General features: G+C 45.3%; 1 protein-coding gene across 6 annotated transcripts in view; it reads left to right on the top strand.

Annotated features, from left to right (window-relative positions):
• The first annotated feature begins 3,176 nt into the window (after positions 1-3,176).
• amph (amphiphysin) overlaps positions 3,177-15,411 on the top strand; it is a 30,135-nt gene continuing 17,900 nt past the window's right edge. For 2 of the 6 annotated variants that reach the window (XM_078245070.1, XM_078245069.1), the window contains exons 1-9: positions 3,181-3,348; positions 5,004-5,084; positions 5,750-5,804; positions 10,222-10,316; positions 11,911-12,006; positions 12,087-12,364; positions 13,060-13,135; positions 13,725-13,807; positions 14,691-14,829. In XM_078245070.1, the coding sequence (XP_078101196.1) occupies positions 3,280-3,348; positions 5,004-5,084; positions 5,750-5,804; positions 10,222-10,316; positions 11,911-12,006; positions 12,087-12,364; positions 13,060-13,135; positions 13,725-13,807; positions 14,691-14,829 (972 nt within the window). In that variant the 5' untranslated portion in view covers positions 3,181-3,279. Of the gene's footprint in view, positions 3,349-4,304; positions 4,465-5,003; positions 5,085-5,749; positions 5,805-10,221; positions 10,317-11,910; positions 12,007-12,086; positions 12,365-13,059; positions 13,136-13,724; positions 13,808-14,690; positions 14,830-15,411 lie in introns of those variants that run through there. The other 4 variants (XM_078245067.1, XM_078245065.1, XM_078245066.1 and 1 more) reach the window with 4 other exon arrangements.

Here is a 15,411-nt window from a genome sequence, read left to right as displayed (position 1 = left end):
GGCTGCAGCACCATGATCATTAACACAACTATGATGTATAATCATTTATTTCTTCAGGGAACAAATACAAAAACGTTTAAAAAACGTTTCAGAGCGAGTCACACTCTTCTGACGGCTGCAGCGGCTTCACTATTACAGTCTGATCCGCATCACCAATAAGAAAACTGACGTTTGCTAAACACGTAATGCGACACAAAGACTGTGCTGGGATGTTAGAGCCGGTCCTCGATGGTGGATGGTAGTGATATGAGGACGATGAGGTATCTCCATATCTGATGGACTGGGAACAAATGTGGAACTGAAAATACATCTAGTCGGGACTCAATATCATCTCCCGACGTCAACTCTCTGTGAAGTAATCCAGCTTCTTCATCAACGGGATCGTCGACAAAAGGACATGACGTTAGAGAAATAAACCTTTTATAATCTGCCTAACGTCAACCAATACGTTCTTTATTCATGCAGATAACTAACTGCATTAAAATGAGCCGGGTACAGACTGACTGACTGACTGAATGGATGAATGGATGAATGAATGAATGAATGAATGGATGAGGAAATGAGAGAGAAGAAACCTGGAGTTCCTCTCAGTCTCCTCCCTCTGACACTGTGTGAGAGGGAGGAGACTGAGAGAAGAAAACCTGCTCTCAACCAGGTTAGGTTCACAGGTTAAGTTACCATAGTAACTGACTCTGAGGTTCAGTTCCCATAGTAACTGACTCTGAGGTTCAGTTCCCATAGTAACTGACTCTGAGGCTCAGTTCCCATAGTAACTGACTCTGAGGTTCAGTTCCCATAGTAACTGACTCTGAGGCTCAGTTCCCATAGTAACTGACTCTGAGGTTCAGTTCCCATAGTAACTGACTCTGAGGTTCAGTTCCCATAGTAACTGACTCTGAGGCTCAGTTCCCATAGTAACTGACTCTGAGGTTAGGTTCCCATAGTAACTGACTCTGAGGTTAAGTTACCATAGTAACTGACTCTGAGGCTCAGTTCCCATAGTAACTGACTCTGAGGTTAAGTTCCCATAGTAACTGACTCTGAGGCTCAGTTCCCATAGTAACTGACTCTGAGGTTAAGTTCCCATAGTAACTGACTCTGAGGTTAAGTTACCATAGTAACTGACTCTGAGGTTAAGTTCCCATAGTAACTGACTCTGAGGTTAAGTTACCATAGTAACTGACTCTGAGGTTAGGTTCCCATAGTAACTGACTCTGAGGTTAAGTTCCCATAGTAACTGACTCTGAGGTTAAGTTCCCATAGTAACTGACTCAGAGGTTAAGTTACCATAGTAACTGACTCAGAGGTTAAGTTACCATAGTAACTGACTCAGAGGTTAAGTTCCCATAGTAACTGACTCTGAGGTTAGGTTCCCATAGTAACTGACTCTGAGGTTAGGTTACCATAGTAACTGACTCTGAGGTTAAGTTCCCATAGTAACTGACTCTGAGGTTAGGTTACCATAGTAACTGACTCTGAGGTTAGGTTACCATAGTAACTGACTCTGAGGTTAGGTTCCCATAGTAACTGACTCTGAGGTTAGGTTACCATAGTAACTGACTCTGAGGTTAAGATCCCATAGTAACTGACTCTGAGGTTAGGTTACCATAGTAACTGACTCTGAGGTTAGGTTACCATAGTAACTGACTCTGAGGTTAAGTTCCCATAGTAACTGACTCTGAGGTTAAGTTCCCATAGTAACTGACTCTGAGGTTAAGTTCCCATAGTAACTGACTCTGAGGTTAGGTTCCCATAGTAACTGACTCTGAGGTTAGGTTACCATAGTAACTGACTCTGAGGTTAAGATCCCATAGTAACTGACTCTGAGGTTAGGTTCCCATAGTAACTGACTCTGAGGTTAGGTTACCATAGTAACTGACTCTGAGGTTAAGATCCCATAGTAACTGACTCTGAGGTTAAGTTCCCATAGTAACTGACTCTGAGGTTGTTAAGATCCCATAGTAACTGACTCTGAGGTTAGGTTACCATAGTAACTGACTCTGAGGTTAAGATCCCATAGTAACTGACTCTGAGGTTAGGTTCCCATAGTAACTGACTCTGAGGTTAGGTTCCCTCTCTTTCTGAAACAGTAAACCCAGAGTTTCCCTCCTCTCAGGGTTACTAACTCAGAGTTTTCACTTATCCTGCTTTCTGAAACGGACGCCTGGACTCGTCGTAAAAGAGATTCTGAATGTCGACAAGAACATTCCTGCTTAAATAAAATAAAGGTTAAATAAATATTTCTGCATTTAACCATCCTGAGCTTGAGGAGCAGAGGACCGGGGATCATCTTACGGTTCAGTATCTTAGGGACAGAGGAACCGAGGGATTGAAAATATACATACATATATATATATATATATATATATATATATATATATATATATATATATATATATATAACCCTAACCCTGTATATGTTTGGTCTCTGCTGCCCTCTGCTGGAGGTTGTTTGAAACAGAAACGTCTGATCTGCAGCAGGACAGAACTGATAAACACTCAGATGAACGACATCTCCAAAACCTTTTAATGCAACAAGGTTCAGAAATGACTAAAGTAAAAAACTAATTCATGTCATCACCCAGAATATTAATGAATTATAAGTCATTAATCTGTCTCGTTATGGAGCTAACTGAGAGTCAACAGCATGATCTGCTTTCTGAAAAGAAACTGAAATAATCAGATTGTGAGTTCAGGGAAACTTGATCTGCTGCTGAGTTTACACTTTAAAGAGCAATCATCAACTCTTCTATATGAAACACACCATCTATGTCTTCGATTATTGATTATATAGTTTAATAATAAACAGATGGAGCAGTGTGACGTCACATCCTGTTGTTGAGTCTAGTCAGAAATAGCTCTGTGTGTAATCTGCTCCACCTGAACACAAATACAGCTTCAGATTAACAGCAGCTCAGACTGAACGGATTCACATTTTAACAGACTCTACACCCTGAACATATCATAGAAATACATGAAATATATATTATTATTCTGATCCTGAGCCTGAACACCAGACACTAACCATACGCACTGAAAACGGGTTATTAAATGGAATTACAGCAACAGAATCTGAAACTGTCCAATCAGCTGGCTGAGTGTCGGCTCGTTAAGCCCCGCCCCCCCACACACACACACACACACATACACACACACACACACACACACACACACACACACACACACACACTACCCCTCCCCCTGCTGTCAGTCTGTAATCCTCTCTCTCTCTCTCTCTCTCTCTCTCTCTCTCTCTCTCTCTCTCTCTCTGCGGTCATCATGGCGGAAATCAAAACGGGAATTTTCGCTAAAAACGTCCAGAAAAGACTTAACCGCGCGCAGGAGAAGGTAAGATATGTAAAGCGGAAGATGAGGGGAAGATGAGTGGATAATGTTGGAGGGATGGAGGCGAAGGTGAAGGGGACAGATGGAGCAGGAGGAGGTGTAATATGTGTCTGTGTGTGTGTGTGTGTGTGTGTGTGTGTGTGTGTGTGTGTCAGTGTGTGTGTTTGTTTGTGTGTCCGTCCGTCCGTCCGTCCGTGTGTGTGTGTGTGTGTGTGTGTGTCCGTCCTTGTGTGTGTGTCCGTCCGTCCGTGTGTGTGTGTGTGTGTGTGTGTCGGGCTGCGGCCTCTGCAGCTTCTCCTCCTCACATCATTCTGTCTGTTAAATATGATCACAGTTTTATTTCCGGTTTTATTGCTTATTATTGTTTATTTGGATGATCAGAGATACACAGCTGATCCGCACTGTAAGGCTGACGTCATCATGTTTTCTCAAAGAAACGTTAATATCATCAGAAACGGATCTGATTGGCTGATTAACAAACGAAAAAAACCTCGCGATGACGTCACGTGCGCGGTGAAACGTGTCGGTGTGTTTAATAAATGAAGTAAAGGGGGGGGGGGGGGAGGGCGACGTCACAGTAGACTGTTTTTCTTTATTCTGATTGGACAGAGAGGACCAGCGGTGGAGGAAGTACTGAATCTCAGTACTTAAGTAAAAGTACAAATAACCAGAGATCTATTTACTTTAGTAAAAGTAAAAGTACAACAATGAAAACCCTACTTAAGTAAAAGTAAAAGTACTTGCATAACGATTTATTCTCTAATAATAAAAAACAAACAGTATGGGCTGTGGCATTTTCATGAAGTCAGTTTTAGGTTAATGTAATTGGGCTTACCATCTGTGGCCCAGTTTACATTCTGACTTACAATTCTGGTTCTCTATCAGGGTGATCTGCATGAAGCTCGACTTTGCATTATTTCCCACGGGACAGTGAACGCTGCACACATTTATCTAGCGAGAACACACGGGCTTGGACAACAAGTACATGGTGGCTTCACAGCTGAGGAGGATCGGGAGGGTTTTTAAGATAGATATACGGGTTGTATATTACCCCTCTGTGAACGGATGCTTCACATATGACCCAGCAGAGTAACGGGAGCAGCAGCATTAACAGGAGCGGTACGCTAACTGTTGTTATTCATCCGTTATTGTGCACAGGTTGTACTGCAACAAAACCGGCCCATCTGTGATTAATATGGGCTGTATGTGGTCGAGGAACTGAAACGAGTTTACACAGCTGATTCAGAAATACGACCCCGACGCTGGCTTTATTAAATATTTAACACATAGCAGCAGAGCTAACGTGAGCCGAGTGGCTTCTCTTCTCAGAGTTCAACAGTTTGCTGTTTCTCTGCTTGTTGAGATTGTTTCCTGTTCCTGAGTTACGTTCTTCATGCTGAAAACATCTCTTTGTTTTTGTCCTTTCTGTCTGTGCTAACAGATTAAAACCATGAAGCTGCTCTCAGCTCTCTTAATACAGTAGACAGCTTTCTTTATAGTTTTACATCAACAAAACCATTTCTTAACACACATGTTGGTGATGTTTAGGAGGAGCTGAGGAACAAAGTTATCTGACAACATGTGACACAGTAACTCTGCCGTGGTTTGGGTCTCAGCTAACTGAAATGTAATGCGACACATAATGTTGTGATTCTCAGGTGCTGCAGAAACTGGGAAAAGCAGACGAGACCAAAGATGAACAGTTTGAACAAGTGGTGGTCAACTTCAGGAGACAGGAGGTAAGAGAACGAACGCAGAGAACATCAGGCTTTATCCTGGAAATATACCACGTTTCCTTTGTAAATACCAGTTCATGTGTGGGAAAACCTTTAACTTCTGGTCCTTTGTGTTTTACCTTTTTTAATTGATCAGTTTGAGAAATACAAGACATAACACACACTCAGCTCAAGCTGATGATCGTCTTGAGATCTACAGGTTTTTAAACTGTTGACCTGATGATGGCGCTATTTAAAACTTTATTACAGTTCATCCTGACCGACCGACCTGAGAAACAGGTTTGGCTTCAGGTTTATGTCATACAGCAGAGTTCATTACTATTTTCATATGCTTAGTTGTATACGCACACAAGTCATTCTTTCCCTCCCGATGTTGTGTTTCACGCTCGCAGCTGCCTGTACAACTCTCGGTTTTTGAATTGGTGCGTTAAAGAGTAATATCTGCATGTTTGAAATGAAATAATTTGCTCATGAGCATGTTTCATCGCCCTCGGGAGATATGACATAATCCTGACGGCTCAGAGAGAAGCTCCTGCTGCTGTAAATGTTTGTGATGAATCACTTTGATTTTGTTCTGTAATAGGAGCTATATTAATTTTTATAGTCTTCACAAAGACTGATGTAAAATATTGTTGTGTGTCTGTTTGTGTGTCTGTTTGTGTTGTCAGTCTGAAGGCGCTCGGCTGCAGAGGGAGATGAAGGCCTACATGGCTGCCATTAAAGGTGACAAACAGTCTCATATAAACACTTTCACTTATATCATCATCATATATGGCAGCTGTCAGCAACTTTACTGTCAAGGAGACATTTTTAGCCTAAAAAATTAAATCTGGAGCTGCAAAACATATTATAATCAGACCCAAACACAAACTGCAGATTTTTATTTTTCAGCGGTGATCCAGAATGAAATAAAGTCTTTCTGCTCGAGGTGGAGATGTGTTAACATGTGGCCCTGATGATGTAAGGGATAATGTAGAGCGAGGTGGTCGTCATAGCGACCCTGACAGGCTGATCATCATGTATTCACTATTCATTCACTACGACCGCCTCGCTCTACATTATCCCGCTTATTACACAGCTACTTACCAAATAAATTAATCATCCATCCATCCATCCATCCATCTTCATCCGCTTATCTGGGGTCGGGTCGCGGGGGTAGCAGCTCCAGCAGGGGACCCCAAACTTCCCTTTCCCGGGCCACATTAACCAGCTCCGACTGGGGGATCCCGAGGCGTTCCCAGGCCAGGTTAGAGATATAATCCTTCCACCTAGTCCTGGGTCTCCGCCGAGGCCTCCTCCCAGCTGGACGTGCCTGGAACACCTCCCTAGGGAGGCGCCCAGGGGGCATCCTTACCAGATGCCCGAACCACCTCAACTGGCTCCTTTCGACGCAAAGGAGCAGCGGCTCTACTCCGAGCTCCTCACGGATAACTGAGCTTCTCACCCTATCTCTAAGGGAGACGCCAGCTACCCTCCTGAGGAAACCCATTTCGGCTGCTTGTACCCTGGATCTTGTTCTTTCGGTCATGACCCAGCCTTCATGACCATAGGTGAGGGTAGGAACAAAAACTGACCGGTAGATTGAGAGCTTTGCCTTCTGGCTCAGCTCTCTTTTCGTCACAACGGTGCGATAAATTGAATGTAATACCGCACCTGCTGTGCCGATTCTCCGACCAATCTCCCGCTCCATTGTCCCCTCACTCGCGAACAAGACCCCAAGGTACTTGAACTCCTTCACTTGGGGTAAGGACTCATTCCCTACCTGGAGAAGGGACTCCATCGGTTTCCTGCTGAGAACCATGGCCTCCGATTTAGAGGTGCTGATCCTCATCCCAGCCGCTTCACACTCGGGCTGCGAACCGATCCAGTGAGTGCTGAAGGTCACAGGCCGATGATGCCATCAGGACCACATCATCTGCAAAAAGCAGCGATGAGATCCCCAGCCCACCGAACTGCAACCCCTCTCCACCCCGACTACGCCTCGATATCCTGTCCATAAATACTACAAACAGGATTGGTGACAAAGCTTAGCCCTGGCGGAGGCCAACTCTCACCTGAAACGAGTCCGACTTACTGCTGAGAACCCGGACACAGCTCTCGCTTTGGTCGTACAGAGATTGGATGGCCCTGAGAAGGGACCCTCACCCCGCACTCTCGCAGCACCTCCCACAGTATCTCCCGGGGCACCCGGTCATACGCCTTCTCCAGATCCACAAAACACATGTAGACTGGTTGAGCATACTCCCAGGCTCCCTCCAGGATCCTTGCGAGAGTAAAGATCTGGTCCGTTGTTCCACGACCAGGACGGAATCCGCATTGTTCCTCTTCAACCTGAGATTCGACTATCGACCGAACCCTCCTTTCCAGCACCTTGGAGTAGACTTTACCGGGAGGCTGAGAAGTGTGATACCCCTGTAATTGGCACACACCCTCTGGTCCCCCCTTTTAAAAAGGGGGAACCACCACCCCGGTCTGCCACTCCTTAGGCACCGTCCCCAGACTTCCACGCAATGTTGAAGAGGCGTGTCAACCAAGACAACCCCTCCACACCCAGAGCTTTAAGCATTTCTGGACGGATCTCATCAATTCCTGGGGCTTTGCCACTGTGGAGTTGTTTAACTACCTCAGCAACCTCCACCAGGGAAATTGATGCCAATCCCCCTCATCCTCCAGCTCTGCCTCTACCATAGAGGGCGTATTAGTCGGATTTAGGAGTTCCTCAAAGTGCTCCTTCCACCGCCCTCTATTACCTCCTCAGTTGAGGTCAACAGCGTCCCATCCTTACTGTACACAGCTTGGATGGTTCCCCGCTCTCCCCTCCTGAGGTGGCGAACGGTTTTCCAGAAGTACCTTGGTGCCGACCGAAAGTCCTTCTCCATGTCTTCTCCGAACTTCTCCCACACACGCTGCTTTGCCTCTTTCACAGCAGAGGCTGCAGCCCTTTGGGCCCTTCGGTACCTTGCAACTGCCTCCGGAGTCGTCTGGGATAACATATCCCGGAAAGACTCCTTCTTCAGTCGGACGGCTTCCCTGACCACCGGTGTCCACCATGGTGTTCGTGGGTTACCGCCCCTTGAGGCACCCAAGACCCTAAGACCACAGCTCCTCACCGCAGCTTCAGCAATGGAAACTTTGAACATTGTCCACTCGGGTTCAATGCCCCCAGCCTCCACAGGGATGCACGAAAAGCTCTGCCGGAGGTGTGAGTTGAAAGTCTGTCAGACAGGGGCCTCCTCCAGATGTTCCCAATTTACCCGCACTACCCGTTTGGGCTTACCAGGTCTGTCCAGAGTCTTCCCCCACCCCTTGACCCAACTCACCACCAGATGGTGATCGGTTGACAGCTCCGCCCCTCTCTTCACCCGAGTGTCCAAAACATATGGCCTCAGATCAGATGAAACGATTATAAAATCAATCATTGACCTTTGGCCTAGGGTGCTCTGGTACCAAGTACACTTATGAGCATCCCTATGTTCGAACATGGTGTTCAAGTTATAGACAATCCATGACTAGCACAGAAGTCCAACAACAAACAACCACTCTGGTTTAGATCAGGGAGGCCGTTCCTCCCAATCACGCCTCTCCATGTGTCTCCATCATTACCCACGTGCACGTTGAAGTCCCCCCAGCAGAACTATGGAGTCCCCGACTGGAGCCCCCATGCAGGACTCCACTCAAGGTCTCCAAGAAGGCCGAATACTCTGAACTCTTGTTTGGTGCATATGGACAAACAACAGTCAGAGTTTTCCCCCCCCACAACCCGCAGGCGTAGGGAGGCGACCCTCTCGTCCACCGGGTTAAACTCCAACGTAGCGGCGCTCAGCCGGGGGCTTGTGAGTATCCCCACACCCGCCCGGCGCCTCACACCCTGGGCAACTCCGGAGAAGAAAAGAGTCCAACCCCTATCCAGGAGTATGGTTCCAGAACCAAGACTGTGCGTAGAGGTAAGCCCCACCAGATCTAACCGGTAGCGCTCCACCTCCCGCACAAGTTCTGGCTCCTTCCCCCACAGAGAGGTGACATTCCACGTCCCCAGAGCCAGCCTCTGCTGCCCGGGTCTGGTCCGTCGAGGCCCCTGACCTTCACTGCCACCCATGTGGCAGCGCACCCGACCCCAGCGGCTCCTCCCACAGGTGGTGGGCCCATGGGATGGAGGGATGTCCGTTGTTAATCATTTGACACAAAATATTGATTTAAAAAGGATTTTATTGATTTAAAAACGATTGTATTGCTTCCGCTAAAGAAAATAGTCTGTTCCGTCTACGGTTTGAATCCTGCGTCCATAGCAACGTAAACTCATCAGGGCATCAGACTGGTGTGTGTGCCAAACTTGTTCCAGCTACAAGCTACCCGATAGCCAGCTGTTTGCAGCAAATACATTTCTGGCAGTAGCCACCGATCGGGCACAATTTTCATCTTCCATTACGTGCTGTTATAGTAGCCGTATATTATACCTTCAAAATGAGTTGGGCTGTGATGGGGTGCTGCCCTGCTATCGCTAGCTAGGTGGATGAATTCATTCACCCAGCTGCTGTGTTAAACTGCGGCGTGACACTACATAACGGTCAGTTATTCTTAACAACGGTTTGTTATCAAGACTTAGCAGACAGCGGAATGCTGTCAAACTCAACCACGCTGTGCAATAAAAAGCAGGTAACAGTCTATTTAAGCCTAAATGAGCACTCGCTAATATTTTTATGGCCCTGTCGGGTCTTGCAGAGAGAGCAGCATATATTTTATGAACTATTAACTCAATTTGGTTTTTTAGTCTAAGAATAGATGCTTTGATATTATAATGAACACATCTTCCGTGAACAGCTTTCCACACTTCTCTCTCCTGCAGCAGTTTGGAGTTTGTTGATTTGATCCAATTCTTAAAAGATCATTTTCTCTCTGCATAAGATCTTGAATCGCTCTTTTTCTTTGTAGATGCACATTTTAGTGGACTGAAATGCTATGAAGTGTAAATGGAGAACGTTAGAACCATTTTAGGCCTTCAACAATAATTAGTTTAATTTGTTTAAAAATAACCATTATTAATTTCCATATACCTTTTTGTTAAAGCCTCGGGGAGCTACTGGAGAGGGGGGCTTTTACATGTAAACATTATAATAGTAAATGACAGTGTTTTTCTGTGCAGGGATGCAGCAGGCCTCCATCAACCTGACTCAGTCTCTGCACGAGGTCTACGAACCTGACTGGCACGGGAAAGATGATGTCATGGTCATTGGGAAGGTCAGTAACAACGCATATCACACAAACACGACACACACAGATGTCCAGAGGGGTTAGGGAGGTCTGGTCTAAAGCCAGGGGTTTCTGTGTATCTCCTTAAACCGAGAAGATCCATGGATCAATTAAGGGACCTGGAAACAGCGTTGGGGTCAGTCCCTCGTTTATTCCTCTGAGAGTTTTCAGTAGAACATGAAGCATCATGGAGCCAAAAATGACCCGATGATCAGCGCTGCTTCCTCACGGTGCGGCCCAGAGAGTAGGAACACTTGAGACCTCCGGCGGCCGAGCCAGCTACTTCATGTTTAGCGCTCCGCTAACTTGAATGGGGATTAAATGATTTAATCGTGCAGCTCTTCTAGACTTTTCAAATGTTTTTGGACCGAATGGATCAAATTCAGTAGAATGAGTCAATTGCCGGTCTCCACTAATTTACAGACGTCTCTTTCTCTGTGTAATTCTGAGGGGAAAAGTATTTTTATTCCAGAGGGCATCATTTGACGGACCAGGAGTTGTAGTTCCACTGTTTGTTTGGATGCTATTCCTGGGGACCTGGGCGAGATTACCATGGTAACTTATGCTGCAGAGCTTACCTGGTCTGGACCAGTTTATGTTCTGAGTTTCAGCTTGAAATTGACCTAAAAAGCTCTTTTCACTTACCAACTCCTGTGGAAACGGCATCGCTCTACCATTACTATTCGATATCTGAGCGATACGCAGATACTCTCAGCTGAAAGTAAACGTTGAGAACCTGTTGAGACGTAACTCAGCTGAACGCAGCCGTAACGCAGCCGTAACGCAGCCGAACGCAGCTGTAACGCAGCTGTAACGCAGATGTAACGCAGCCGAACGCAGCCCAACGCAGCCGTAACGCAGCCGTAACGCAGCCGTAAGGCAGCCGTAACGCAGCCCAACGCAGCCCAGCACGCAGCCCTAACGCAGCCGCAGCCCCAACGCAGCCGTAACGCAGCCCAACGCAGCCCTAACGCAGCCGTAACGCAGCCCAACGCAGCCCTAACGCAGCCCTAACGCAGCCCTAACGCAGCCGTAACGCAGCCCAACGCAGCCCAACGCAGCCCAACGCAGTCCAATGCAGCCGTAACGCAGCCGAACACAGCCGTAACGCAGCCAAATGCAGCCGTAACGCAGCCAAATGCAGCCGTAACGCAGCCGAACGCAGCAGTAACGCAGCCAAACGCAATAATTCTGTTTTATTGAATTTGTCAGGTTGATTTTGCTCTCTCCAAACTACTGAATATGTTTGTAGTGTTCTCGGGAGATTTGCCCATGCTGGCTCTAAAACAAGCTTTTTTTTAATCATTTAGGCTACATTAATAGTTTACTAACAAGTATGATCTTTGCTTGCATATGAAATGTAGTCCTTCAAACCAATGTTTCCACTTTGGATGATGTTTTTATTGATCCTGATTTGGTAAAGTCCGTTTCACACTGCTGGTATATTATATTTAAACCATAGTTTAAGAAATCGACAGGCGAAGGCAGGGACGTAGACATGCTGATCACTGGATACCTAGATCATACAGAACATTTTCAATGTGTTTCCATGACAACATGAGTTGTTGTGTATTTCCTACAGGACTGTGATGCAATGTGGGAAGACTTCCATAACAAACTGGTTGACTCAACGCTGCTGAACCTGGACGAGTACCTGCTGCAGTTCCCAGACCTCAAAGTAACAGCTTGTCTTCTGATCAAAGAATCTTTTACAGGCTTGATTCATCGTCTACAAACTGAAACTTTGTGACATTTCAGACTCGTGTGGCCAAAAGAAGTCGGAAACTCATCGACTACGACAGCGCTCGCCATCACATGGAAACTCTGCAGGTGGCAGGGATGAAGAATGACCGCAAGGTGATCAAGGTGAGTCAGTTAAAGGTCCAGATGTTACCTGCCACCTGTTCAGCTGCCGTCCATCCTGTTAAACTCACCTGTTTCTGTTTGAAGGCAGAAGAAGAGTTGAAAAAGGCTCAGAAAGTCTTTGATGAATTGAACGTCGGCCTGCAGGATGAACTGCCGACTCTGTGGGACAGGTGAGTCAGATCTCAAACACACCTGTCTGACAGCACCATGTCACACTCTCTTACTGCTAACCGGACGTGATCGCTGGACACGGCAGTGTGGATAGTTTATAAGTTTCTATGGAAACTCAGCTCGACATACCATACTATGACTTTTTATGACTTTTTCCGAGTTCGGCTCGACTTGAAAGTGGGTCTGCACCATTACCACGGTGTACGCCGAGTAGGAGAAAACTGCACATTTAAACAGCGTCTAAGCCGGCCCATTCGCTGAATGCTCCTCTGATTTCATGCAGCGGAAGCCGAAACATGCAATCTTAAATTGAATAATGTCACTTTGACAGATCCATGGGTTGTGAAGGTGACGCCTTGTCCCGTCAGCATCTTTTGTCCCCTCCATTTAAGAGCTTGGCTCCGCCCTCGCTGCTAGTCATCACATCCTGCTAGATTGTGGCCCGGCTGTATTAAAAAAGGAGCGCCTCCTGACTGCCTAAACCACACCTACAACCAAAAGACATTCATCAAAATAAACCTATAAAGTTATCTGTATGTGTATCTGTATGTATATATGTATGTGTAAAGAAACGTTCAAGAGACAGATGAGTTTATTCAACAAGGTTTCAATCATCTGGAGAAAAACATCTGACACAATGATAGCCAATCGCCAACAATCACCAACTCTAACTCTGTTTCTTCCTGCTCTGCAGTCGGGTCGGCTTCTACATCAGCACCTTTAAGAGCGTAACCAAACTGGAGGCCAAGTTTCACCGCGAGATCTCTCTGGTGAGGAGAAGGGGGGGGTGGCTGTCTTTAAGTTGATCTGAAAGCACTCAAACAACCATAAAATAATGCACAACAACACCGATGGATTGATGGTTAAAGTTATTATTATTGCACAATAACAAGAGAAAGTCAGGAAATGCATCAAATATAGTTTCCTCCGAACAAAACTGTGCTTGTCTTAGTAAATGTATAATATGATAATATAATATGTGTACAGCATCTAACAACTCAATATAGAACATGCATTATGTAGGAGAAGCAACTGTCTGCTGTTTACAGAAGAGTATCAGTAACAACACTTAAATAAATGATAAAACAATGTTTCATTCTGAACCATTTTTACAGGGCTCATTTTACATTTGATTGATTCCCTACATTGTTATTACAAAATGACCAAACAGATAAACCAGTTAAACGGTTTTAGAGTGTTCAGTTTGAGCCATCACAGACATCAGCTGACCAATGGGGTTAGGGCACTTTGGGACATTGTGTTTCCGTGGATGGTGTAAAGTGTGAAGCTCACATTTCATTCAAAGGTGAACTGGTCTGAAGCTCCACTTGTATTTCCTCTAACTCTCTAACGCTTCAGGTTTGCAGACAGCTCTATGAAGTGATGACCAAACTGGCTGAGCAGCACTCTGACAAAATGTTCACCATCCAAGGAGCTCCGAGGTCAGTGCACGTTTTTACTCTGGGAATCGGTTTCACTTACAACATTTACGTTTTCAAAATATTCTTTTTTTATGTCATGAAATCATTGAAGTCACTGTGATTTTAATATCTCTCAGATTGTTCTAATGCTGAGGTTGTTCTTTTAGAAAATGAGACAGGTGTTTTCCGTCCGTCTGTCTTCAGAGATGATGTGAAGTGATGGTAGTGATATAAAACATTCTTGTTTTGTCACTTAGAAACATATACAATCACTATCTACTAAGTAATGTTCAGTTTATATCTGAAAGACTTTTAAAACTCCTTCCTGAGTTAACTTCTTTACAAATACAAACCGCAGAACAGTTAGATAATAAAGTCAGTCACACCAAGTCCACTTTGTCATAAACTTAAAACCCCTGCGATACAGACGTTTGTTTGTAATATCTGAGTCTGGCCAGCCAATCAGATCTGTGCATGTGCATGACTCATGTTCCTGCTCGTCTCCTGTCACTTGCGTTCTTTGTTTTAGGATTTCCCGGCCAGCAGGATGACCGGTGTTGACCAGGTGTCTGCAGCTTAGCTGTGAAATGAGCATATTTAAAAAAAGATCAGATCCTCAATCATCCTGCTGTCCTCTTTTAAACTGTAGATTTCAGCAGCAGAAAATAAGAACTACGAGGTTCAGCTGACAGCAATTAGTCTGCACATTGGAAAACTAAACTTGTGTTTGGTTAAACGGCATCGTGGCACAATTATAACTTTTTGGAGCCTAATTGTTTGTGAAAGTGTCTATGTTTAGTTGAGTTATGTAAGACCACATCTTTACGGGATAATAAAGTTTACTTAAGTTGACATTTCAGATTCTGACGCCATGTGATCGTGTTGTTTCCGTCTTGTCCCTCAGTGATTCCGGGCCGCTGCGACTCGCCAGAACCCCGTCACCTCCAGATTCTGACAGTCCACCTGACAGTCCTGATGCCAGCTACAACCACATGCTCCGCCCTGTCTCACCTGGACCACCACGGCCCAAATCCCCCATACAGGTAGATCTGATCCTAAACCATTGTACATTAGATCTGATTGTAGCTGGTTCCAGATCTCCTTCACACATAAACTATCATATAATAAAATGTTGATTTGCAGACATAAACAGTAATTGATAGAAATGTTTTAGTATTTGATGAATAACGGTGTACTGAGTGTTTCTTTTCTCTACTTGAATCAGATGTTTGTTGGAACGTCACAGTAACTTTGTGTTTTTCTTTGCTGCACTTTTGTCTGTTACCTGGTGAGTGATCATGTGATATGTGTCTGTTTCTGTCTGTGCTGAGTGAGTATATAACAGCAGCGTTACAGCAGAGTTGATAGCTGAAAGTATAACAGTTAAAGGTGCTGCACATGAAACTCAGAAGAAAATCTAGTCTGTGCTGGGATTGCCTCCACATGGCTCTCACCAGAGTTTGATTGACATTCAGAGTCAGGAACGGCTACACACGGCTTTCGTCTCTGGTGTGATGAGCAAACATAGGGGTGGCTGAGCTGTAATGGCTAGCGGTGCTAACGGCAAGCTAACAACAGCATAGTGCTCCTATGGCCTAGCTAAACTGCCGCTCTGCACTGTGCAC

The sequence above is a fragment of the Sander vitreus genome, unplaced genomic scaffold (assembly GCF_031162955.1).
Source record: "Sander vitreus isolate 19-12246 unplaced genomic scaffold, sanVit1 ctg360_0, whole genome shotgun sequence".
Classification (NCBI taxonomy): domain Eukaryota; kingdom Metazoa; phylum Chordata; class Actinopteri; order Perciformes; family Percidae; genus Sander; species Sander vitreus.
This window is presented reverse-complemented; position numbering and strand designations above follow the sequence as displayed.